The sequence below is a fragment of the Malurus melanocephalus genome, unplaced genomic scaffold, assembly GCF_030028575.1.
Source record: "Malurus melanocephalus ecotype Western Australia unplaced genomic scaffold, MMel_1.1 scaffold_105, whole genome shotgun sequence".
In the NCBI taxonomy this organism is placed as follows: domain Eukaryota; kingdom Metazoa; phylum Chordata; class Aves; order Passeriformes; family Maluridae; genus Malurus; species Malurus melanocephalus.
This window is the reverse complement of record NW_026623337.1, coordinates 159287-186498: the sequence shown is the minus strand read 5'-3', so window position 1 is coordinate 186498 and position 27212 is coordinate 159287. Positions and strand designations below refer to the sequence as shown.

The 27212-nt window shown below is 40.4% G+C and overlaps 2 protein-coding genes across 3 annotated transcripts in view; one reads left to right on the top strand and one right to left on the bottom strand.

Moving 5' to 3' along the window:
* The window catches only part of ARHGAP10 (Rho GTPase activating protein 10), a 137957-nt gene extending 134349 nt beyond the window's left edge, over positions 1 to 3608 (bottom strand). For both annotated transcript variants that reach the window (XM_057369181.1, XM_057369180.1), the window contains exon 1: positions 3299 to 3608. In XM_057369181.1, the coding sequence (XP_057225164.1) occupies positions 3299 to 3452 (154 nt within the window). In that variant the 5' untranslated portion in view covers positions 3453 to 3608. The remainder of the gene's footprint in view (positions 1 to 3298) is intronic.
* Positions 3609 to 10291: 6683 nt separating this feature from the next.
* PRMT9 (protein arginine methyltransferase 9) lies at positions 10292 to 26725 on the top strand. Its single transcript, XM_057369174.1, has 12 exons — positions 10292 to 10500; positions 10923 to 11071; positions 11921 to 12157; positions 12664 to 12831; positions 13903 to 14005; positions 15121 to 15227; positions 17300 to 17492; positions 21184 to 21367; positions 22500 to 23211; positions 23905 to 24058; positions 24455 to 24577; positions 24754 to 26725. The coding sequence occupies exons 1-12, from the start codon at positions 10315 to 10317 to the stop codon at positions 24967 to 24969; spliced, it is 2532 nt and encodes an 843-aa protein (XP_057225157.1). The 5' UTR covers positions 10292 to 10314; the 3' UTR covers positions 24970 to 26725.
* The last annotated feature ends 487 nt before the right edge of the window (positions 26726 to 27212 follow it).

The window sequence follows — 27212 nt, the reverse complement described above, 5'->3', positions numbered from 1 at the left end:
TCTGAAGAGACCAAGAGTTGGACCTACACATGGAGAAGAATTCAGAATAAATATATAGTGTTTATCCAATGTACACTTTAGCTTCCAACAAATTGTGCTGCAGATCTTAAGAGCTCAGAACTAAGCCTCTTAAGTTCCTTTAATGATTCAGAATAAGGATTCTCTGATCAGGCACCTTTAAATTCACTTTCAACTCAGGCACAACTAGCTTCATCCAGACATTATTTTTAAATTCTATTGATCCTAACATGTTTAACTGAACTGGAATACCCTAAAAAATACTGCTTTAAAAGTATGTGTGCATGCCTTGTATTACCTGATCAGTAACAATAGAAAAAAAGGTATCTTTTTGTACTCCTTTTAAACATATTTAACTGTAATAAAAAAGAAGAGTCACCTAATTGTTTATTCATCCTTCCAATATTTAGCTTGAACTAGACAACTCAGTGATTCAAAACAYTACACAGGAAACAGACAGCTTTGAGTCATTCCTGTTTATCTTTCTATCACATTCTTGAAACTACTGAAACTTTGAAGTGTAAAGATACACTTGAAGTATGCTTCATTCTGGAAATTCAACAATTTGAAAATGCAAATTCTTTTTTTTTTTTCTTCTCTTTTTTATGCAGTACAGTCCTGTACTAATAAAAATCAATTATTCCAGATTTTAGGTGAAAAATACCATCTCATACAACTGAGGAGACAAATGCAAAGGAGCTGGTGAGAGGATCCACATCATGTCACTGTTTTGCAAGACACTGATGGTTCCTGTGAATCAGAGGGAGCGGTAGCAGTATCTGCTTYCACCTGTCAAGATGTAACCCAGTGCAGCAGCATCAAAGTCACTTACAAGGCTGTCTGTCAGGCAGGAAGTGGGATCTATTCAATTGYATCAGTTATTCACACCAAAGAATCCCCACGACGTTTGCTGTCAGCTTTACAAATGAAATAAGGAAAGCGCTAAGGGAGGGAAATGCTGGCAGTCTCCAGTGCAGTCCCACAAATTACACATTTCCCACAAATCCAAAAACAATAGGACACCTACTACATTTTATATTTTACAGACCATTCACAGAAGCTTATTACACTCCCGTATCAACTACAACAGATGCAAATCTCATCTTTTACCTGGTTCTAGAAATAGAGAAATATTTTAGCTATTATTAAGCTGACATTTTTTGCTCATAAGACAATTTTCCAAAAATTTTCAGCAGCTGTTGTCTAACAGCCAGTCATCTAMGCTCACTACACCCTGCTTTATTATCACATTCTCCAAATTGCAGTGAGCCTATCTTTGTGGAGAATGCAGTTTGGACAGAAATGAATAGACCATTGTGTCTAGACCACTTCTCAGGCTTGGGTTTTGGAACAAATACTAATCCCATCTGGKTTTCTGACAGCAAATTAATCAGGTTCCTCAAAGAATTTAGATGCTGAGGTTTTCTTCTGAAAACACAAGGAGGATCAATACTCTAACCACTGAGGTTTTGGTGGGTTTTAACTTCTTGTGCTTCCTCTGGTTCAATTTGTCTTTAAATGTCTGTTAAACAGTGGTACTCCTTCACCAGCACCAGAGGAGGGCAATTCAGCTTCAAACCTGTCACTCAGGACACTCTAAAGAGGAGAGACAACTGCAGAARCCTGAAATGTGGAAGGAAGGGTCTAACCTGTTTCTACTTTTCAAACAAGAATGCTGAAGGCCAGTTGCTTGCTGGAATAAGATACAGCAAATAAACCCAAGAACAAACCTCTGTCATCTCAGAAAGGAAGGCATTGCTTAGACCTGAACATCAGGCAGGATCTCAGAGAGCTTCTCTACATATATCTCATGGGCTTGCCCTGAGTATTCCATCAGGCACTCTCAGGCCAGGTGGCTCTGGCCAGCACAGTGACTCTCTTGGCTTCCATCACMCACAGCAAAGCCCCCTGAGCACTGCCCACAAAGCCAAATTACCAGCACAGGATTCCGGCATGCAGAGGACACACAGCTGTGGACAGGACAAATATATGCATTAGGGCTTTCCTCACCACAGCCAGCTCCATGCTTTCAAATTAAGTTCTGTTTACATAASCGTACATGAGCAACTGAGGGTTTGGGGCAGTTGCCAAAATACTGTCCAGATGCTTGAGGAAAAGAAGTGGAATGATTTCCCTCTGCTGTTCTTTCCCAATTTTTGGGACACTTTTTTACTTTACACTCCAAGTTAAGATGATTTATACTGACACTTCAAGTCACAGATTTCGAATAATCCTCTAAGATCACAGTTTGCAGTAACTGAATGTTAATGGACAAAGAATAAAGTTACAAACAAATGAAACTTGATATGGCATTTTCTACCACAGACAAAAACAGAAAACAACATTTCTTTATGTGCAGAAATKAGTTAATACGTTTTTAAAAACTTCACCATATCCAGGCAGCTACACTGATCAAACCACTGGACAAACCCCCATCAGTTTAATGGAAACATCAGCATGGTTTCCTGGCTTCAGAAGTTTACCATACCAGAGGTGCTGTACGCTTCCGAGAACACAGAGCCAGAGCACTATATTAGTGTTTTATTTGAATAACTGGTATAGCAATTCATCCTACTAAATATTTAGGGGACTACACTACTATAAGTTAAATGAAAAATATTACATTATGACAATGCTGCATTAAGCACATGCATGAATATGGCCATTCAAGGAAAAAAAAAAAAAAAAAAAATCCCACATAAAACACATTATAGCTAACTATCCGTATACAGTACGTATACACTCAACGAGTAAACGCAAAATTAACAAAAACACTATCACATTTAAAGATGCCAAAGACACAGAACTGGTAAGTAGCTCTGTCACCACAAAACCAAGCCTGATCATTCCTGAACACACTTGTTTGGACAGAGCTGTTTTCCAGCAGCCTCTTCACAGCTGCAAAGGCAGGTCTTTGGTTGTCAGCCGCTCGGCTTRCAGCGCACCGACAACACCTGGGACCGAACCCTCCCGGCGGATTCCACATCGCCGCCGGCTCCGGGCTCGGCACCGCCGAACACAGCCAGGCCCGGCCCAGGGACCGGGCAGATGCAACAGGAGTCACCCCGCGCTGCCGCCGCCTCTATCCCTTATTCCCCTCGGCGGAGAAGGGCTGGAGAGGACCTGCGTCTCCAAGCGGCTGATGGGGAACTCCAGGGAGAGGCTGGAGAACGCCAGTGCAAAGCTCCGTGCCACAAAGGCGAGCGCCGCCGGCTGAGCGGCGAAAKCTCCCGGCGCCGGGCAGCCGCCCCCGCAGCTCCCCCCGCTCCCCGCCACTCACTCTTGGTCGCGGCAATCAGGTTCTTCCCATCCTTCAGCAACTCCTTGATAAACTTATTGGTCCTCTCCAGCTCGGCCTCATGGGCTCTCACCCGCTCCCTGAACCAGGGGCTGTCCAGGTAGCAGTCGCTGAACTCCAGGGGCTGCAGCCCCATGGCTGCCGCCGCTGTGCCGGGGCTCTGCTCCCCGCCAACCGCAGCACCGCCGCCCGCCGCGSCCACAAAGACGGAGAGCGGCTCCCCCGGCGCAGGGCTGGGCGCGGGCAAAGGCGAGCCGAGCTCAGCGGAGCCACCCTCCCGGTAGCCCCGCCGGGACACGCCCGAGCGGGGCGGGCAGAGGCCGGAGCCCGCCCCTTCCGAGCTCCCCGCGGCGGCCGCGGCTGCGGGCGGGGCGCTGGGGCCGCGCCGTTGTGSCCGGTCCGCGGGCAAGGCAGCCCGGCTGGGGCGCTGCGGGCGGCCCCGAGCGGGGAACGCGGGCAGGTGCTGCTACCRGAGGGAGGGAGCTCTGTGCTCCGCAGAGACACCTAAGCAAGGCAGACATGGGCAATCACCAACCGCATGAGGGGCAAGTGCAGGGTTCTGCTCCTGGTACGGGGCGACCCTGGCTGTGCGGATAGTCTGGGGARCGAGAGGCTGGAGAGCAGCACMGAGCAAAGGGATCTGGGCCCCTGGTCGATTGCGAGTTGAACATGAGCCAGCAGTGCCCTRGCWGCCAGGAGGGYCACCCATGTTCYGGGGTGCATCAGGAGCAGCATCGCCAGCYAGGCAAGGGAGGGGATTGTCCCGYTYTGYTCTGCACTGGRGTRGYCTCACCTCCAKTGCAGGGRTCAGTTTTGGGCACCACAATATAAAWACWTTAAGCTATTGGAGARCATCGAAAGGAAGGCAAYAAAGATGGTGAAGGACCTTGARGGTAAGCCATATGAGGACCGGCTGAGGTCACTTGGTCTGTTCAGCCTGGAGAAGAAGAAACTGATGAGATACCTCTCATCATGAGTTGCCTCTCATGMGCTGCGGTCTTCAACTTCCTTGTGTGGAAAGAGGAGGGGCAGACACTGATCTCTGTGGCACCCAGTGACAGGACTTGAGAAAACAGCGTGAAGTTGAGTCAGAGGTGGTTTAGGTTGCATATCAGGAAAAGATTCTTCACCCAGAGGGTTGTCAGGCACTTGAACAGGCATCCCAGGGAAGTGGTAACAGCACCAAGCCTGACAGAGCTCAAGAACCATTCTGACAATGCTCTCAGGCACATGGTGAGAATCYTGAGGTGTCCWGTGTAGGGCCAGAGTTRGACTCAATGGTTCTAATGGGTCCCTTCCCACTCAGCAGATTCTATAGTTCCATGATTGTACCATCCTTGGGCTCCCTATGATTAGGACCMCTCCACCTCATGGAAATGTCTGTGGGCTTTAGGAAGGGCCTGTCATTCAGTGGGGAGGATGCAYAGAGCAGCCTATGGGTTGCTTGATCCCAAATCAGCCATGGTGGTGGTGGTCTGCCAGCTGAGAAGGCTGGCACTGCTCAATTGTCCCTGTCCCACTTGTGTCTGCACATGAAATACTCAATAAAGCACATACAGACTCACCTTTATGTCTTCATTCAATAAACTAATASAGTCGTGAACAAGTACTGTGGCAAGAGCAAGACCTTGAGAAGACCACTCAATGCTGAATTGTTTCAGTTAAGAATGTTAGGAGATTCATGAAGAAGACAGAAAAGGCTTATAGTTATATTTGTATTTATAATTTAGCTGTAATTCCATGGTTTTAATGGATTGACAGCAGTGCACTTCACAGTGCTTTGGTGGGACTTTCCTAGATGATTTTGAGGGTATATATTTTAGTCATGAATGTATATGATGTCTCTTTTTTTTGGGAGTAAATTCAATCTATTTTGTTTCCTGTAYTTTGGCAAATTGAGCATTAATTCCTTCACCATTTCAGTCAATGAGCCTTGGAACTGATGGATTGACTAGATGTATTTTTATTGGGCCCACAGCTAGACCTAAGCTGCATGTCTGAGATGAAGATAACAGGTGGTGTAACTATCAACTTTTCCTGTATGACCCCATGCACTGGCCTGCAGAAGTCAAGTACGGAAATAGGTGGGCACTTCACAAATTTCATTTTTTATTACTCTTGTTCATAGAACAATGTGTTGGGTAGTATTTGATTTTGCAAACATTTGGGGTTTTTAATAACTGTCCTCTTGACAGCCTGCTTCAGACACCAGACTGAGGTTGTGTGTTACCCATCTGACATCAATCACAGAGCTCAAGTGAGTAAACAAGATTGTCGTAATCAAAGACAAAGATGATGTCTGCATTGTTCGTGTAGATAAGGATGATAAGAAAACACAATTATGTAAAGAAAGGGGTGGGGAGAAAGGGCTTTACATGAATGCTCATGAGAGAGTTTCTGAAAGTAGTCTGAAAATGAGTGTGGCATCTCCAGATGAGATGCTACCTAAAAGTACATATGATTTGCCTGAAATCACAGCAGGCCAGGTAGGAGGGGGTATTGAGAGTTGGCCCTGAATGTTCARTTTTTCAGCCAAGTGTTCCACCTGCTAGATCACATTATCTGCTGATGGTTATTTGCTCATATTACTTAGCTGAAAAGTTTCTRTGCTACTCAAAAATCAGTTTTAAAATAATTTAAATACAGAAAACCACCTCAAACAAGTAATAAATAATTCTTATCTCTGTTTAGATTATTGAAGCAGCATTTCAAGAGGAGGTATACTTTCCATGAATAGCTGGTTTACTTCGTTCTACAGTTTTGTTCAGCACTGAAGTTAGAATAATAGTTTTCATGCTTGTTTATAGTTACTGTCATTTCCCTATTATAATTCCACTGAAGTGTTGTAAAGTAGTGGGGTCCCATGCTTCGTGTGGCATTCCTTGCGCTCAAATAAAAAATTTAAATGTTCATCTTAGTCCTGGGGTTTTTTTTAGCTGGAAAAGAAACCAGAATCTAAAATTTAGATTTCTCCTACCATGACAGGCCCATTAGGGGAAAATTGGTCCACCTGCCTCAATCATGTTAAGTAAAAATGTATTCCTTTCTTGCTGCAGCTAAGAAGAGCAATCAGTCCAACAGCAATACATATATAGACACCTTTTTCCCCCCAGAATAAAGAGAGTCAACTTCTATTTACACAATAAAACTAGAAAGCAAATTCATTATTAAGTTGATATTCTACACTGTTATTCCAGTTAATCCAAACAGCATACTGGATTCCTACCATCACAATTATTAAATACATGTTTTACTAAACCTGGCCCACCAATTCAAAATATTGTCGGACTCTGGAACAGCAGAATTGTGATTTAAAACAAAAGATGAAAAATTGAGAAGAAATAATAACCCATTAATTTATGACAGCRATTACCTATCCAATGAGCAATAAAAGGAGTTACTCTTTTACCTTACCTAATTAAGACTTGAAGTGGCTTTATATCAGAAAAATCTCTTTTCCGCCACTCCCTACTCAAGGTCATCAAATGTTATAGCCTTCTTTTAAGAGACTATGTCACAGATTGGCTATGTGAAGCTCTAGCAATATCCTGTCCMTAAACTSTGTATTTATSTTTGGTYATTTTCCTTTGACATKCACAGCAAGTGTGGTTTYAGGGAATACYRCCTCCGAGTCATTTTATACAATAGSCAYGCATCAGCACATCATATGTTTTGTTCCACCTTACCTTGCTTATATTTTTGTCAGATCAGCATTGTGATTTTTATGAAAGGTGATATTCAGATGTATGGCTGATTGTGTCTGTATGTTAAGGTTGTATGTTAAGGCTCTATGTTAAGGAGAGACAGGTAGAAATTACTGAATTTAACTTTCAGTTTTACTGACACTTTGTTACAGAGCATTGATATCAGCTCCCACCATTTGCAACACACAGCTGTGTTGTGAAAAAATACCATTAGTAACAGCATCCTTCCAAGGAATTATAATTCCTTGTCTTGTCTAAGCGCTTTTACCTCTGTTAGTTCTGTCATAGGTTTAATAGARGGTTTATAGAGTTTCCTTCTAACTCCCATTTTGCTTATGAATGTGTCRTCAYTGCTCCCTCTTCTTTCATCCATCAAGAGTGTGAATATAAACAGACKGATCTCTGACCACCCACGATGCAGAGCAACATYATTTATTCTACTGTCAACCAATCTGATGATTAATATGGCAATCATGTATATGTCTGATAAGATGGGCATCCCCTTATCACATTCCTCTACAGCACAAGCTTTACCCAACAAATTACTTTAGAATGCAGCTGTGTGCTTTTCCATTCTGCTCTGTGGCCATTCTTTCTCTGAAGTGTTCCATCAAAAAGTTGTATGAAATTAACAAATATCGTCCCCAGTCTCTGAAATGAATGGACTCTTGTGAATTCCAAGGATTTTACACTGTCGTGTTTTAGTACTCTCCCTTCACAAATGGGTCGAATTAGCACACAGTACTATTTTRTTTATGCCTAATAATAGGCATCATAAAGAATTTTTGCTATCCATTAATTTTTATTTGCTCTGGCAAAAAAAATAAAGTTGAATTAGTTTGGAGAATCATGSAGTGCCAGACATAATTGCTCATTACAGTATTTGGTACAGTCAAGCTCTTGTTACACCTCACTGACCACAGGTGATAATTGCATTGGTTTTTTCTCTTTCTCTCTCCTGGTATCGTCCAGGTGCTAGTATTTTCTTTGYCTAACACTATCATCCTCTAGCTGGAAAGCATAATTAAGCCAAAGTCAGAAAAAGGTTGTTCCCTGCCTGTAACTAATTTAAGTTAAAAACTCTTTTTTATTTCAAAATTGAACAAAGGCTTGTTGTTGATTTAATAAGGTACTATATCCTCCTTTGGAACTCAATTKTCATATGATGTATTTGATACTTTTTGATACTGATATTTGCACATCTTCCTGGACTTTATCCAGCCCAAGTACTTTACCAGTTATTGTATTTTTTTTTTTTTTTCTAACATCACTTTCCCCTAGCTGAAGTTGATTCTAGTGTCATTCAGGTTGCCTGTTCTGGTTTTTTTTTGGGGTCACTTCTCTCAAAATCTTTGTAGATTTTCTGCCTCCTATAATGTTATAGAGCAATAATGAAGTCCGATGTGGATTACAGTTTAGCTGCTACAGTGCTAAAATGCGTTTCCATTTAGGCTCACGGGCCCACTCTATACGTGCTATTTTCATCTTCTTCAAAATGCTAGCCTGGCATTTTTACACAAGGCTCATTTGTTTCTAAAAAGGAAACGCATACACAGATATCCACAGCTGTAAAAGCCTGGAAGAGTTGTATTCATGCTTTAAAATGGGAAMGCAAAGATGAGCAGCTTCCAGACACTTTATAATTAGTAAACAATGSCACGGCCTGTTCTTGTCCCAGAAGTAGGACATGACCAAATGAACTCTTCCCTTCTTAGCAGTGCACACCAGGGCTCTGAACGGGGCTGCTCCCCGGAGCAGACAGCAGACAAAGAAGGTAAGTGGTGTCACAGGCGTGGGAGGGAGCGGGGTAAGGAACATAAGATGTAGAGCAAAGCTGTGAATTTTGCTCCTCGCAATCTGCTGCTGCCGAGCACAGCTGCCAGCAAATGGCCCCAGACAAAATTGTTTATGACTTAAAACTTGCGTTGTCCTCATTTGTGGCTCCCCAGACTTACCGAGACAGGGATTAAAACTAAACATCAGGAAGGCATCGCCTGCAGGGCAGCGGAGGGAGGCAGGGCCTGCACAGCGCTGGGCAACATTTAAGGTGGCGATGCTTTAGTGCAGGTGGAGCAGCGCTGAACAGCACGGAACGGCAAGGGGCTGCATCGAGCATTGCTGGGGATCCCTGCTGCAGCCCTGCCTTAGCACGAGCTGCGTTACCGGCGTCCAAAGGTTTGAGGACGAAAGGACGTGGAGAAAGAGGTGGATAGCGAGAATACCTTAACCCCGCAATTCGCTCCCGCCCAGCGCCTGCGCCATGGCTGCGGCCCGGCACCAGCATGGCTGCGGCCTGGGAGCGCCGCTGTGTGCTCAGCGCCTGAGGGATGGCCTGGAGCAGGTGAGGGATGGCCTGGAGCAGGTGATGGATGGCCTGGAGCAGGTGATGCCCGGGAGCAGAGCATCCCCCATCTCCCCCGCAGCTTCCCGGGGCAGCCCCTGGTGGGACAAGGCCCCTCGGCCGCCCGGTCCCGGTCCCACATACGGGCGGGGCCTCGCTGGCTCTGCGTGTCCCTGTGCGCGCTGCCGGGGCGTGCTTGTGTGGCCGAGGTTTGGACTGCGTTATTTATTTGATTTTATTTTTAAAAAAACTAGCCGGGGGAAAAAAAAAAAAAGGCCTTGTCGTGATGGTGCTGTGTTTCTTGCAGTTCCTCTCCACGAACTCTTCATATTCATCAGCGTTGGGACACATCTGGACACAGTGAAGCCGTGCTCACCTGAGTACCTTTAAAAGTTACAGTAGTAACCAAGGCAAGTATAGAAATGTGCTTGTTGCTTCTGGTAACTCTTTAGCGTTTTCTTAAGGAAAAAATAGCTGCGGTTTCCTGTGTAAAATAAACTGCAAACTTGTTAGCACTTTCTGAGAGGTTTTGCTCTATGAAGATGCTGTCGTTGAAGGAGACATTTGTGAGTGCATGAACTTCACAGTGTGCAAAACTGTTTGGTCAGAGACATGCTAAAATGTCTCTTATGAAGATAAATTTTACAATGCCGGAAATGTAATCTATTTCCAGGACCTGGTTTAACATAGATGCGGTGCATACTTGACTTTTGAATGGTGAAYACTCAGAACTGATGAAATTATCAGTGGCATAAAGATGAGACGTTTTTAAATCTTCAGGAATTGGTGGGAGGAAAGATGTCTTTACTAAATGCTTGTGAAAACCAAGGTGTTTTTTAAATATTTTTTTGATCTGTCAACTTTCTGTACAAACTTTTTGGCCTACGGTATATAGAATGTGTGCTTTTTTTTTTTTTTTTTTTTAGGATAAGTGAGTATTGACGTCCTTCAGAATGCCCAACACCAATGCTAAACTTCGCTCTAACCACAGGGGTGGTCGGGAAGCTAGCAGACGGGAATTGGTTTCCAGATCTTTGCAGAGTGCTCAGCATTGCCTGGAGAACCAGGATTTTGGAACTGCATAYGCTCACTATCTCCTGGTACTAAATCTAGCTCCTGAGTTAAAACCTACTGTCAAAGTAAGTGCTCTTCAAATAAATTAAAATTGTATTTATTGTAATTCCCTTGAGGCAACATGTTTTGTATTTGTGATTTGTTACATGTAACTGATACCTACTTTTATTTTGAAGATGGAATTCGAAAATCAGTAATAAGTGGGGTGGCCAATGGCTTCTTTGATAGTTCTGTATGCTTATATGAAGGGAGTTTATATAATCTTCTTCTATAATCTTCTCAGAATGTGTCAATCACATTTAATAAAAATAGGGCCTTGTTGGTACTGGAACATGCATTAATATACATGCAGGCTCTCAGTAAACACTGGTGGGTGCTGATCCTCCTTTGGATGTGCAGATGTATGTCAGGTAACCTAGAAGTTTTCAGGGCTCAGTTCCCTCCTGGTAACTCCCAGCACCTCAGTGGTCAATGCTTTATTTTCTAGGAAACATTTCAGTTTACTCTCTTTAAATGGGCAGAAGAACTGGATTCTCTGGCACGGATTCAAGATCTGTTCAACTGCTATGAGCAAGCACTTGAACTGTATCCCARTGATGAAGTGATCTGTAATAGTATGGGAGAACATCTCTTCAGGTTTGTAGTGATGCCTATTCAGTTTTTGTAAGGTTCATGTTGTAAATGAAAGCATGTTTAAATCTGTTTGTCTTAAATAGCTTAAAAAGAGGAACCAGTGGTAAAATAAATGTTTGTAGTCACAAAAGAAGTAAAAAAAAAATACCCAAACCACCACGTTTGGCTGTTTCTCAGGTCTGATCCTGGAATTTTAAGACTGAAGTCATAGGTTGTATTTCAAATGGTTTTAATTAGGTTTGCTTTTTGTCATTACTTWCTTTGTCTTATAAGAACACATTTCTAAGCATTGTATTAAAATGTATATATATATATATTTGACAGATTTCAGGCTTTTTTCAGTGCTGTGTGATTTGAGAATATGCTATAGGTATTGTAAAAACTTGATTCAAATTCAGAATTTGGTTTCCTTCGGTTTCTTTCCATTTTTTAAAAAAATTGTCGCTTAATGCAAGAGCTGGCAACTCARAATTTGGTGGGTTTGCAGGAGGTTCCAGTTAAATATAGTTTTGGGGTTTACAGCATTCTCTCAMATTGAATCTGTGAGACTGGATTGCAGAGCTTCTACTGTCATGTTGTTGCAGTGAGTTCTTGTAAATAAAACCTGTTTTACTTTGTCAAAGGATGCAYTAGTGGATGAATGTAATGGTATTTTTGAACTGGCTTTGCATTTTACAGTTTCTTGATGTAAAGCTGTAAGTCATTGTTTTTCATAAAGTAATGCCAATGTTTCTAAAGATAATCTTCCTAACTAATGCAAAATATTTCTATTGTCTTTTAGCTGACATAAGACCTCTTTACAGACCCTCAGGTGTTTACAGCTGCATGCATACTTTCTATTTTTGCTCTTAGAATGGGCTTCAGAGATGAAGCAGCTGGATATTTYCATAAAGCAGTGAAGCTCAACCCCGACTTTGCTGATGCCAAGGAGAATTTTTACCGYGTTGCAAACTGGCTGGTGGAACGCTGGCACTTCATCATGCTCAACGATGCCAAGAGGAACCTCACCTACCTCAAGGCCATTGAGAATGCTGTCCACTCAGGGAGCACGTCTGTCCTGGATATTGGAACAGGAACAGGAATTTTGAGGTATGCCACAAGTGCACATTGAACCTGAATTTAACAACGAAGTATTTGTTGTCTGGAAAAATTTGGCTGACAGTGGAAAAAATAACTACTTTGATCCTTTTATGGGGACAAAACTTAARAAAGCATCAAAGCTTTCAGAAGCCAGTGAGTCTGGAGATTAGTGTCTGGTAGTATTTTTTGAACCTTTTTTTGTTATTTGTTGCGGATGCTTTTTATGCCATTAAATGCTGTATAAATTGAATTACTCACATTGGTTTTGAAGTTGTAAATGTTATTTGTCTTGTCTTCAAATATTGACTCTTTAGAGTGGATTCAGCATAGCTGGGGGAGTGTCCTTACGCTAACTGTGGTGGTTTTTTTGTTGACAACATATCAGGAGGATAACAACTTGTGCMATATCAGTGTTCACACAAGATACTAGTTAATTTAATGATTTTTAGACTTGAACTGATAGCAATATGAAGGAGGTATGGAGGAGGGAAAATCCCCTGATTCTTGTTTTTCAGTATGTTTGCAAAAAAGGCGGGAGCATCTTTTGTCTATGCCTGCGAATTATCCAAAACCATGTATGAACTTGCCCRTGATGTGGTGGCAGCAAATAATATGGAAAGAGAGATCAAACTTCTGCACTTGAAGTCACTTGATATAGAAATTCCGAAGCACATTCCTGAAAGGTGAGTTGTTGCTTTCTCATATGGTATTTTGAATTTGCTGTTAATTTCAAGAAAATAGGAAATSCCTTGTGACCTAAACAAGAAATAACACTGCTAGCAGCACCTTCCTGATGTGTGAAGATACTCTGTATCTTTCATGTGTTTAAAGAACAGAAATGACATGTTCTTCAGATCATACTGATTTCTATGGTAGATAACACTGCCGTAAATTACTTTGTGGGAGCTTTGGGGCATGTGTAATTATATTGCAGCAACAGGAAAAGAGAAATTAGATTACTATGTCAAACAAGTAATTTYAACACACTTTTATACTTTTAACATCTTGTGGCTCACTTCTGCAGCCTTTGAAAAGGATGGAGTTACTAACATTTAATAAAGTGTCTGGCAWCAGTAGAGGCTCATGATCTGAAATAATGAAGCTCCTGGTTTAGGCCAGCCAAACCTTGTCTAATTTGTTTGCTTGTCAGCTGTGCTACAGTAACATATGTATCCTTTTAGAGTATATAGTGAGTTACTAGATGTTACCTATTAATAAATAAGTTACTGCTATTCTGGAAGTGTCTTCTCTTGTTATGCTGTTTTTTGGTTTAATTCCAGAGGATTTAAGATTTTAAGGTTGTTAGTCTGTGTAGGATTTTTTTTGTACTTTGATTATAGTTTTAGGGTTTTTAATTTCTTTTTGTACATATGCACTGATACATACTATTGCACAAAATATGTATTTTGCAGTATCATTGGCTGCATGCCCAGGCTGAAACATCTTCCTGTTTTGGCTAGATTCTTCCCACACAATTTATTTATAAATGCTGAGCAAGAAGCTTTACAGTAAATTCTTGCTCAATATTTGCTCTCTTTTATCTGCATCTTCAATAACTTCTAACAACAATTCAAAACACGTAATTTTTTTTAAGTATTAAATTGCCCACACATACTGAAACTCCAGAGTGCTGGTAAAAGTTCTGCACTGAGCTCATATTGGTATGGTGGGGTTTTTTCTTTAAAAGAATGATTGATTGTTGACAGGAGTGTTTGTTATACATTATATTTCATGGTATTCTTTTTCTTTTTTAGAGTTTCCTTGGTTGTCACAGAAACAGTTGATGCTGGCTTATTTGGAGAAGGAATTGTGGAGAGCCTGATACATGCTTGGGAACACCTGCTTTTACAACCAAAGGTAGGTGGTGTGTGTACTGTGCATGTCCACACATTCCAGACATTTGAGAATGAGAAACAGTTGTCTTGTAAATATTTCATTCTTTTTGGTATGCTAAAAATGAGTCATCTGGGCTTGTTCCATGAATTCAGTTTTGGTGAGTAGCAATGAGGCAGCACATAAATAGTACTTTTGTGAGCTTGTGTTCTGAGTAAAAACATATTTGCAAAGCATTTTTCCCTGAATGTAACCTTCACAGATGATTCAGCCTTAATCACTGTTCATTCATTTTCTTTTGTATCTTTTCTGTCCTCCATCTTCATAAGTAAGGCCAAATGAGTTTGTGTGGTTTTTAAACACACTGTTTTCCTGCAAGTTTGATAACTACCTGGTCATTTTGAGATACCAACTAGTAGCAGARAGTCATGTCAGTCAGTCTAAGTAGAAAATGCTGAGTTATGGTGGAATTATTTCTCATTGTAATACTAGGGAACACTCAGAATTTGGTACATATGCCATATGTTTATGCTATTAATTTGTTTTTGTTTGTTTGAGCCTTTTTGGAAGACTGAGCAATTCCCCTGGGTCTCAGAATTTACTTTATACATTTTGTGGTTTTGCTAGCATACATTAAGCAAAGTAATATGACAAGGAGTCTTACATGGGTTAATTTCTGTTATGTTTAAAAAAAATAGAACTTCTCTTTATTTTGTCCTTGCCTTGATTTCAACTCATTTAATAAAAGTTTCAGCTGGCTGAAACCTTTTGTGTTGCATTGACTTGAAACTGATGACCTCTAGTGGTAAGTATAGGAATGATGCACAAAGGAAAAGTCTTCGAATGGTTCAATGTATTCTAGTCGAATACAAATTAAAATACAGTGTTAAAGTTAGAGTTATACAGAAGAAGTAGTAGATTGGAAAGTAAAGCTGATGCCTGGTTATATTGAAACACTGTATTTAAGAAATTCCTTTAATGATCGAGAGAATGYCAAAGATCAGGGACTTCACCAGTAGCTAAGAGTTTAGTGAGGTTTTGACTATCACTTGAWTGGCTCACTAGTATGTAACTTGGGTTTTTCAGTAATGGTAAAAATAGGCCAGAGTCTCATTGCATGATGCTGTTTGTTTTCACAGCCTAAAAACCAAGACATCAGTGCTGGAGAGTATGGCAGAGTTATTCCTGCAAGTGCTACGATATTTGGGATGGCAGTGGAATGCAAAGAGATACGTAAACATCACAGGTGTGTTTAACTCCAGCACAGCTTGAACCTGTATTTTGTTTTTGAGAAGAGAGACTTCTTGTTTTTATTGATTATTTCTCATTTGCTGTGCTCTTTATTTTTTGAATGGCTGATTACCTGTTTAACTAAACAGATTTTGGTACTCGCCCTTCCCATGCCTTTTCCAGGTTCTCCTTGGATTTTGGGGTTTTTTTTTGTTGGGTTTTTTGATTTTGTTTGTTTGGGTTTGTTTTATTGGGGTGCTTTGGTTTTTTTTTTCATTTGTTTGGTTTGGGGTTTTTTTGTTTCTGGTGGTTTTAGGGTTTTTTGTTGTGGTGGGTTGTTTGTTTTTCGGTTTTGGTGTGTTCTGGTTGGTTGATTGGGCTTTTGTTTGTTTTGTGTTTTTTGTTTTCTGCTAACCTCCCTACCACTTTGAGGTTCAGATTTTCAAGATCCCTTAATCATGCAGTTATGATAGTCACAGATAATCATACAGTTTAGATATGCCTCTAAAACATACTAAGGAAATTTAACTCCTTTGTAGTAAAATTACTTCTCAATTTCTGTACTAGAGATTCTTGGAATAATGCTTGGCTTTATAATCTGCTCCATACCTCGCTTCTGGATCTAACCATTCCGGGATTGTGTAAAACCTAAGTGTTGATAACTTCAGCTGTCATTATCTGTTTGAATGTCCTTTGCCTAAATCTGAATTGGCATACAATGGGGCTTCTTTGGTGAGAACAGTTCTGACTGTGTTTTGATTACTTTCATATGTATTCTCATCTTGTAGAACAGTATCACTATATGGAGACAGTCTCTGTCTGAGAGGTTTGGACTTCATATATTTTTGTTTAGGACTAATATTGTTGTAGATTAGAGAAAATACTAACTTTTACAGGAGCTTCAGGGCACAGGATGAAAAGTAGCCAGGCTGTAGCAGTGATTTTTCTGATGCAGCAGACCTGGAAAGTGGCCAGAAAGAGACAGAGGTTCTCATGGTAGATGGTCACAGAATAATTTCTTTTAGAAGTTAATTATTCATTAATTAGAAGAGGTTTTGCCTTGAWACAGGGCATTGACTGTTCCTTACAAAATTTAAACAGAATGGAAGTTAATGTGCTCTTAACTTTGGATTGTAGAATTGGCATTCCCTTTTAATAGCTTAAGGTCAGGTAACTGGCAGGACTGAAGTGATTGCCACAAGTTAATTATATGCTGTAGAAAAAAACCAAGAAATTAAATTTCTTGCCTTTATCATTTGCGATCCCTTTTTGCTCCAGTAAGAATATTTTAAGACTGTTTTAACAAGTCCTGTTTTTATGTAAAACACTTGCTGTTCTCATATTTGAACTATGCAGATCTCTTTGAATTATTCTGATGTGCATGGCTTCCCATTTCCTCAAGTGTTTTCACATCTACAGGTAACCTTCAGAGTTTGGATGTTTTTTCTGAGCAGGAGGCTTAACGAAATAGCACTGTGGAAGTATCTCTTTTCTCATGATTTTTCTATCATCTAGCACAGTTTCTGCCTTGTACAATTAATACAACTTTTCTTTGAGCTTTCCTCATTATTTATTTTTTTTTAGTGGTTAGAAGTAGATGTAGAGCCCAAAATTATATGAATATATGAGTTTTTTTCCTTGAAGTACATTTAAAAGTGTGTTTAGGTTATCATCAAACACTGATTCACCTTACTGAGAGAGGGAATCCTCTTTCAGTCCAGTTGTTGATAATCTTGTATATCACAGTCATCTCTCTGTGTCTGATCTGATCTTCTACGTTGCTTATGCTCTGGTATTGGTTTTTTTTTCCTAGGATATAGTGAAATACTTARCATCTACTGGGGTTTTTCTTAGTTTCTGGTGACAGCATTCAGTTCTGATTCTTGAAAGTGAGGTGGGGTTTTTTGTGCTTTARAGCTGCTCTGCACATGATGAAAACCCCACAGAATTGATTTAGTATTTTGTAGCTTCTCTATTCTAACGCTCCATACATTTTAAAACAATTAGTTAGCCTACGGAGAATTTCCTTTAGGTTTTTGATCAAATGACTYKGAATTTCATTTCTCATCTTTTTGCYTTTACTCCCAGAGTGGGAATGCAAGAAGTTGCTGGTGTGTGCTTGTCAAACTCAGTGCAGTTCTTCAGTCCCACATATGCTGCTGCTGGCTCAGAGGAAACTGTGGAGCCCTACACCACYGAGAAGCTCAGTCGTATWCCTGGGGGCTACAGACCCCTGACAGAACCCTGTCAAGTCATGACAGTAGATTTCAACAATTTGCAGGTAATGATTTTTTTTACATCCTTCATAAGTAATCATTTTATGATAATGAAAGTCCCATATCATTTGCTTTTGAGTTCAACCTCAGAACAGTTCACAAGTGCAAAATGGCAGGGCTACACTGAAATCATCTGCTTTTGATGCTTCTCCTGTTATTTGGGATGTGATTCATCAGATGACAGTCTGTGATTTTTTTGAAGATGGATTTTTTTTCTGTTGGGCAGAGTTTAGGGAACTTTATAAACTATCTATCTCACCAGAAGATCAAACAGCTACCAGCTTCAGTACAGGGAGGGGGAGAAAGGATGCAAGAGATCCACCTTAAATGATTTATGCAGTTGTAGAGCTCACTTAGTTTATTCCTCTAAAGTTAGTCTTCAAGAAACTCTTGAAAAGACAGGAGAAAGGATGAGTTTTACATAAAAATGTAAAACTGACATAAAAATGTGTTGATGGATGAGTGTAAAAGAGGAGATGAAGAAATTATCCTATTCAATGAGTGTGCTTCAGCTCCTTTGTATCTTAGGTATAAAAGGCCATTCTAAAACCTAGTAGCATTATTTTGTGCATTTCACACAAAATACATTTGTAGGTGTATGCTAAGTAGGCCTGACCCAGAAGGCAAGGAGMTCAGCCCCCTGCAGCTGAGCATTCTAAAAAGATGATACATCTGATCTCTGGTGTSCTTCTTGCTCATTGACTTGTGGTGAGGAGCTAGCACTGAGTCAGAGCTTAAAATAGATTCTGTTATATAAATGAAATTATTCTTGGCTKCTGCTTGGCCAGGAGTTGCAGTTTCTGAATCAATAGCTTTTCCTAGTTGGCTTGTTTGACATCCTGAGATTAAAAATGAAATAAGACAAGGCTYTTCAGTATACCACTAGGAGCAATCTCTGTGACCTAATGTTGCTTCTTTTTCCAGCATCATTAAGAAACTGTTGCTCTCATCTGAGAGATGTTCTTAAGCATCTGCCTGCTGGCAAACATGTAAAGATAATTTTAAAGAGTAAAGAACASTGTTGCTCTTTAAATCATGTTTCAGAACTGCTCCTTTGAAGTTTCAGTTAGACTAATGGAGTGTTCTTGTCATGAAATGTTGAGATACCGTAAGTTAAAAGGAAGAAATGCCACCGTTRTGAATCACTGATGTGGTTGGTTACTGTTTGTTGTTACTTTGTCACTGGGCAAATGTGGCAGTTCCAAACACTGGTAGGTTACTTTCAGCATGAGTTTTTTTGGTTTGTTTTTGTTTKGGGGTTTTCAGGGCCACACCSGGATATKCAATCAGCGCAGCTAAAAATGAGAAAGAAAAATTGTCTCTGTTCCTATTGTAGTAAGGAAAACACCCTGCTAGACTTAAAAACAGTATAGCAGAATTACCTACTAAGGACAGAAATTCAGGTAAGAAATCACTAGCACTAGTGAGGTAGTTCATAAGACCCATTTTCTAAACTCCTGTTTTAAAGCACTAGAGGGATACTGCATTTATTCTGCTTATGCTAACTAGCCAGACCTAAGCAGACAGAACTGAGAGCAGAGTTTAAAATACAGTACAATGTTTCCTGAACTGAGTTGTAGGAGGCTTCAAAGGCATCAGTACAGATCAGAGAAATAATAAGTCAAATTTCACAAATAATAACAATTTTTATAAAGCAGCTGCTTAAYGCTGATTACATTTATTACTGCTGTTACTAGCAGCAGCAGTTCAGTCCCTCCCAGGCAGGGGAATGAGGTGTGGCTGTAATTACAGGCTGTAGGCACTTGCACCCAGCCAGGTAAGTGCCCGTGTGCATGTTTGCTGGCAGCAGATCAGTGCCACTGGCAGGGGAAGTGTTTACCTCTGCAGCCAGTAATTAAAGCTCAGTCTCACTTTCAGRCCCTAAAGGAACTATGCTCTTGCCAATAGTTACAGATTTTGGCTCTTTATATTTCTTCATGAGAAGTTGTGGTGTGGAATATGTGAGAAATTGTGGATCAAGACATAGGACATTTGAWAAATGCTTTCTTTCTGTAGTTTTTCCTTCTGTTTGTGATCCCATTTACTACTTTTAATGCAAGTTACCTCTTTCCCATTTTGAGGATATGTGTGGCATTATCATTTAAGGGTTTTACTATCTATTCTTGTGTCATTGCTTTATTTTCTTTGCTCTCTCTTAACAAGACTACTTGATGAATTGCCATTCTGATGTGCTATAGCTGYTCAAATCTGTAATTGTCATAAATAATAGAAGAAGGTTTATAAAGTGGTTAATGTGAGGAATAAATATGGGTTAAGCAGCATGGTTGAAAGCAGGGAAAACTGAAATAAGCCTTCAAATGGGTTTTTAAGTGGTGGCAATGTAACACTGCAGTTACTAGAACCCACTGGATGAGAAGCTTGGGCTTGCTGCTTTTGAGAAATAATGAGGAAGGATATTTTTAAAATCAAATACACTTCTAAACATCTATAACTTCCTAGAAACCAAGAAATAGATGCATGCTTGTGCTCTTGCTCTCTTGCTTCAAGGGGCTTGATGCCAGCAAAGCTTCAACTTACTACTTTTCCTCAGTAGCTGAGAAAGTACCAGAAAAAGGATTAGCAGCACAGCACTTTTATTGAAGAGCAGTGAGATCTTGACTGTGAACTTTCTTAGCATCCAGTAATTTTAATRTGTCCATTGTTTAGCCATCTCTCAGTGGTGAGAAGGAGGATAGACAAGCTCTTGGAGAACACAGAATGAAGAGGGAAAAAKAAAAAATCCTGCATGTGACAGCTACTCATGTCCTCAGAATGGAAATTTTCTGCCATTCGTATTTTAAGATTGAAACTTAAATAGGACAGGTGTTGACATAAGCAGATCAGGAAGTTGACAAATGTTGTGGAAGGGCTATCATTAAGCTGAATGGTTGTGACTGAGAGAACCTTTGGTCCCTTGTGCTTGACCTCCTGTTGATTGGTTTGTGCCAGAACTAAGATATTAATATTGGTTCTTTTATGCTTGTGAATGTTGGTAGCAGAAAGTAATTCCTCAGAAAAATAAATTATACATGGAAAAACACTAAATTCCTGTTACATATTCAAAACTCTTTAGGAGTATTGGAGAATTTATAAATGATCCCTTTAGGGTACACCTTAAGTTCTTCCCAGTAGTGAAATTGTACATATCTGAGCTTTTGCACAAGGCCTACAGCCCAGGTAGCAGTGAAAACATCCTCAAAAGTATCTGACTTACTGGTTTTATACWGATTTTGCAAGCCTGTTTGAGAAAATTCAGTGCTTGCACACAGTATTTCTAGAACTGATTGAACACAGGTTTTAAGTGAAACATGTACCTAAGCATTGGCTTGAGTCCAGCCAGAAGACTGGCTGTTTTTATTACTTCTCATAAGGCAAGCCYTGCCAGTCTAAAGTATTTCTTGCAGTTTTTAGTGGTTTTAAATGTGTGTGTTCTTAGATGTAGGCGTGTTTGCTGTTATGGCTCATGGATGCAGGTTGTCCATGTGGGAAGTGGCACTTGCATGTGGGAACACAGTTCCTATGCCTGTGAGTACTATTGCTGATAATTGGTATTGTAGAGGCTTGGTAACTCCAGGGTTTTGCTGGATGCCGTCATGGATTGCTGCAGAAATTTTAGGTGACTTAGTTTAATAAAACCAAACTTTTATTTATGGAAATAAACTCTCACTTTTTTTTTCCTTTTTCTGCTTTGGTCAGGAGCTGAAAAGCCTGGCATCTAGAAAGCCCTGGAAGCTTAGCCTGCCAGTCACTGAAGGAGGAATACTGGATGCTGTTGTGGTGTGGTTTGTACTACAGCTTGATGATGAGCATGCTCTGTCTACAAGTCCCAGTGAGGAAACTTGCTGGGAACAGGCAGTGTATCCTGTGCAGGGCCTCCTCGGTACGTCCTGTGCATTTGCTTGTTGTGGTACTTTAACTTGGTTTCATTTTGGTTTTGAGCTGGTTAGCTTATCTCAGAGATGGGGAAGTCAAAACAGGTTTAGAAGTACAACAGCAAGTAGCTGTGAGGTGGTTCCTGATCATGTTTCTGGTCTGTAATGCACAGTTCCTGCATCAGGGCTTGTTTCTGGGACTGCTGTGAAGCAGATAAGATCTGGGAAAACACTTTTCATTAAGTTGGGTTTTTTTTTTTTCCTATAATGAGTTTAATGTGTTGTGGAGCAACTCCAAAAAGTGGGTCTACTGACTGGATCACTCAGTGAACATGTGACTTAGGAAAGGGAGCTGGGGAAGGTGAGGTAGGAATTGCTATCTTGTACTGCCACAAAACCAAAACAAATCATTCCTGCCTACCCGTTGCCCMATTTGGGATTCAATTTGAATAACAATCTCCACATACAGGGATTGGCAGTGTCATTTTCAGGAGAGTCTACTCTCCATTCACCCACTTTTTATTYTCCTGTTTTCTAGAATCTTAGAGTATCTCAAGCTCGAAGAAATTCATAAGGATTATAGTCYAGGTTCCTGCTTCTCAAAGGATGACCTAAATTAAATCACCTAAGAGCACTGTCCAGGTGTTGTTTGAACTCTGGCAGGCTTAATACTGTGATTACTTCTCTAGGGAACCTGTTCCAGTGACTGATAACCCTGTGGGTGAAGCACCTTTTCATAATGTCCAAGATGAACTTCCCTGATGCAGCTTCATTCCATTTCCTTGTCTCAGAGAGAGAAGTTGAGCACCTTCCCTTCCTCTGCCACTCTTGAGGGGATTTTAGACTCTGATGAGATCTCTCCTCAGCCTGATCTTCTCTAGGCTGAACAAAACAAGTTCCCTCAGCTGCTCTTCCTAAGTCTTGCCCCAAGGCCTTTCTCTATCTTGGTCACTCTCCTCTGGACACACTCTAATGGTTTGATGTCCTCATATTGTGGCACAGATATGAACAAGTGAGATAATGGGGTGGGTGGTTTGGTTGGCTGTTTTGTTTTAAGCACTGTATGGCTGTTTCAGTGGTAAGTTACTGTAAAGTAACTGTAAAATAACTGACCTGACTTTTTTATGCACTTTTGCCAAGATTATTCTGTGAAGACTGGAGATACTGTGATGATGGAAGTTTGCTGCCAAGACTGCTACTTGAAGATCCAGAAGATTTCTTCTTTGCCTTCAGAGTGTGGGATGGATTTCAGTGACAGAGACGACMTGCTGAGTTTGGGCAATGAGGCTGAATTATGTAATGCTCTGGCTGGACTTCAGACAAGCACCAAACAGGATGGCAGCACTCCAGTGTGTGTGTTGGAATCCACAGAAATAGCTCTGCTCAATGACGTACCCTAYCACGAATGCTTTAAAGCTGCCATGAGCAAAGTGCTGCTCTCATTAAATCCAAGTAAGGACTTGCACTCCATGGATGTTGATGGACACGGCAGTGGGATAAACCTCCAAGAGAATCAAAACAAAASCTCTGTGGATGTGGATCCTGATGCTTTGTACGTTTTAGATGTATCAGAAGGCTTCTCCATTCTGCCAATCATAGCTGGCAAGCTTGGACCAGTTAGAGCYTACAGTTCTGTTGAGAAAGAACAGCATCAGGCAGCACTTCATGTCATTGCAGAAGCAAACCATTTCCCTAAGGAAACTTTAGAGTTTTGGCTCAGCCACTTGGAAGAAGAAAGTGTGGTGCTACAGAGACCCAAATCAGACAAATTGTGGAGTATTATTATCTTGGACGTTATAGAGCCATCAGGTTTAATCCAACAGGAGGTGATGGAAAAGGCTGCAATATCCAGGTACTGTATTAATAGACACAAGTATTTGTTGGAATTTGTAATAATCTGAAAATTTTGGAAAATATTCTTTGCTACTACAGAATTGCTGTCATGTTGTTTCTGTAGAAAATGTTTATTTCCTTGAATGGATGGAACCTCACACTGTTTCTGGCATGACCACTGTATATGTTATATTTAAAAAAAAAAATCAAGATTTCACTGTCTCTGATTCCTCCTTTTTTAGGTAAGAATGTGAATGGATGATCATATTCCTTGGTCTGTCAGAAGTTTGCAGGATAGCAAGTAATAACCAAGGTGGCTTTTAGTGCAAGGTTAGAAAAGCCCAGATTCATGTATGTGTCAAACAGCCGTCGAAACAAACTGGTCCTGCTAAAAGACAAGCACATAGTGTTAGAACAGCCAGAGAAGCAGCAGCAAAGCTAGCTGTTCCTCACAACAGGAGGAGTAAGAAAGAAAGCAGAGAAGGAGAAGTAAAATAATGGAAGTGGGTAACTAAGTGTGAGATGGATTTATCCCCTTTTGTGGGGCTAGGAAAACTTCTCTGTTAATCTTCATGTGCAGCGATGGCACATTATGCTGAGGAGCCCTTGACTTCAGAGGAAGAACTGGCACACCTTTCTTAAATAGTAGTTACTGTTCTTTCATTACTGTTGATTGATCAGCTTTACAGGTGAAATCTCTCTCATTTCACAGATGTTTACTTCACAGTGGAGGGAAGATTTTCCCACAGTATGTGTTGGTATATGGGATGCTTGTAGAATCGGAGTCTCTGTTACTGGAGARTGCTGTTCAAGGAACAGAACCAACTCTGGGATTTAATATAGCTCCTTTTATCAACCAGTTCAAGGTATGAAGCTGGTGGGTGGCTTCCAGTCCTGGTTTCAAAGCTGCAGCTGTTTAGCTGTTTAGATTTGGGGTAAACTGTACAAAAACACTGTTGAAATTATCAAGAGAGGTTTATGTGACCACACAGAGACCTTGAGATAAACTAAAATGTGTGATGTTTGTTTTAGAACTGGTGTGGAAGTTTTGTCCCAGTTACTGTACTGAAGAGTGACTGTGCTGTTGTTGTTCCCAGTCAATTGTATTCCAATATTTCAAAAGGGATCAGAGGGGGATTTTGCATTTTTGCCTCTGATCAGCATTGCATTAATTCCTGACAACTTTTGTGTTATGATTAAGTTTTCTACCTTTTCCCTTTGTAATGGCTRTTGCTGCCTGAAGTTCTGGTCTATACTCCTAGGTACCTGTCCGTGTGTATTTGGATCTCTCCACGTTACCCTGTGTACCCCTGAGCAAGCCAGCAGAGCTCTTAAGGCTGGATCTTATGACCCCTCCGCTGAACTGCCCCAGCAGAGAAGTGAAGGTGAGTTGTGGGACCCATAGTTCTGCAACACTGTTCCTTAATTGCTATAGTGAGCTGAACATTTCAATACAGGATTTACTTGTCTGCAGGTATCTCTGAAAATGACTGAAATGGCTTGAACTACTTCCTTTCCAAAGAACAAAATAGTAACTGATTATTATTTTAAATATTTTTAGGTACAAATTTGTAAGTCTGGCCGAGTTACTGCCATTCCCTTCTGGTATCACATCCATCTGGATGAAGACCACAGCTTAAACACATCTGATGAGTCCTCACACTGGAAACAAGCTGCTGTTGTTCTTGATGATCCCATCCCAGTTCAGGTTGGAGATGAACTTGTACTTGATGTCCAACACCATAAAAGCAATATCAGCATTACAGTGAAAAGGTGAAGAAGGTCCTGTGTGGAATGATTTGTGCTTAATTACCTATGCATAAAATGAATCTTCATAACAACACCGCTGCTACTTTGTATTAAAGTCTAAATTTTATTTACTGATGAAAAAGCCTGTTTTGTTGCTTTAATAATAGATATTTAGGTTCCACTGGCAGACTAAAATGCACTGTATTTTATCAAGCAGTTTTATATTTTATCAAGCAGTTAGAGGAGGCATTGTCTTCACTGCAGCAAAAAGCTACCAGGTCAGCTGTAGTGAGGAAACAAAGCCTCCAGTTGCCTGTACCAGAAACAGACAGCTGTGGCTGGGATGGAGTCCTTATTTCTCAAACTGTAGTTCCACTTCTCCATTGCCAAAGCACCCTACCTCAGTTTATTGAGATGTGAGCCTTGTAGGCCTGAACGGCATTCCAGCTGCAGTATCACAGTTCAGTGCTGCAGGGTAACTCAAGCTATATAATGGAAGGTAAAACTGGTAAACATTTTAGAATCCCCCAGATAATTATTTCTGGGAATAYAATGGGCCTGAACTCATCTGTATGAAAGGTATATGAAATATGTATGCATCAGTGACCGCAGTACTCCTGACTATCATCCACAGCATTATGTCTTGGTATAATGCAGGTAACCARTTCCTTCTATTAAATTTGTATCCAAGTGGAAGACTGATAAAAGCTTTGAACTSAGCACTTACTCTACCTTTGTAGAGAGGAGGAAGACTCTTACTAAGAGTTTTCTGTAGCTAAGCTGCTTTTTACTGTGCTCTCTGTTCAATGGACGAGAGACAATTCTGTGATCTTTCCTTAAGAGCAGCCTGTATAAAGAGCCATCCACAAATGATTTTTCTAAAATTTCAGTGCCTGCTAAAGTCATTATACACACTTTATTAGGGCAAATGTTTCAGATAATTTAACTTATTTCTATCTATTTCTATTTCTTTTTAYCAAGTCTGCTCAATTTAACTTTAGGGACCATTAGAGTTGAGGTTGTTCCAGCCTCAGCTGAACCTGTACCTGATAAATTGCTGTAATAAAGCTTCTTTTAGAAGGGTCAACGAAAGGTCTCCATTTTATTTTACTACAAAACGGAGACACAAAATGAGGTTTTCTGAAGATAAAATAACTGGATACCATCCTTTATGCAAGGGGTACAATGCATAACAAGATGCAAGTGAATTGTAGAGTAGGACAGAGGCTCTTCATGTTGCATAGAGAACAGTATTTCTTCAACCATGGTCCATAAAATTTTAAGTTACTATCTGACACAGCTAAACCTGGCAGGTGCGTAGCAATTTCACCAGAGTGCAGTTTTATAGAGAAGTATTTAARTTTCTTGTGCAAGAAGACCTGATAAAAGCAGAGACTTCACAGAGTGAGTTAGGTGTATTTATTAAGACTTTTAGCAACTAAGATGACAGCACAGATGACTTAGAGAAAAATTAGACACATTCAACTCCTTGAGTAAGGCAAGAGCAATCTTTAAGATTTCTGGTTTAAAAAATTGGGAGGAGATTTGGCATAAAAGAACAGAGGAATAAATATGGTTGAGAGGAAGATGAAYGATCTGCAAATGAACTTTTTATATAATCCTGATAAGTTGTGCTGTGGAAATACGGTGGTAGTGATTTTCAAAAGACAGGGTAGGTGTCATTGCAGGATTTCTATTTATTTTTGGAATCCCATAGCAGTCTTTAASGAAAGGTATGATCCTGTAAGTTATTGCAATTAAAAAAATAACTTTTCTCACAGAAAAAAAAAACCCAAACAAGCAGAAATCTTATACTGTGCAAATCAGATAACTGCATAATAATAAAATAGCTTTCCAGAAATATTCTGAAAGAAGCAACTGAGACTCTTAAACAGCTGTTATCCTATCAAGGTCCCCTCTATGCCTTACTGGTTTTACACCAAACAGACATAACTTTAAGTATTAGAATTCTTCAGTGTGAGGTTTCTGAAGAGCAGAGTAGCTACTCAGCTTCTAGCAGCCKTGACCTTCAGCTACTACTTCTACCCTTGCCCCTTTTTACCTGTACACTTGAAGGAAATGAGATTGTTTCTGGTAGTGGCTACAGTGKGCAATGCGTTGAGAACTTGTACAAGCTGTTTCCTTTTAGAGCAAAGCTATTACATGCATAAGGTGATACCTGGAATCAAGCATGGATAACTACATCTGATYCTTCGTAAGCCCAAACAATTCCCTTAGCCATAAAATACTGAAAGCACAAACTCTTATAGC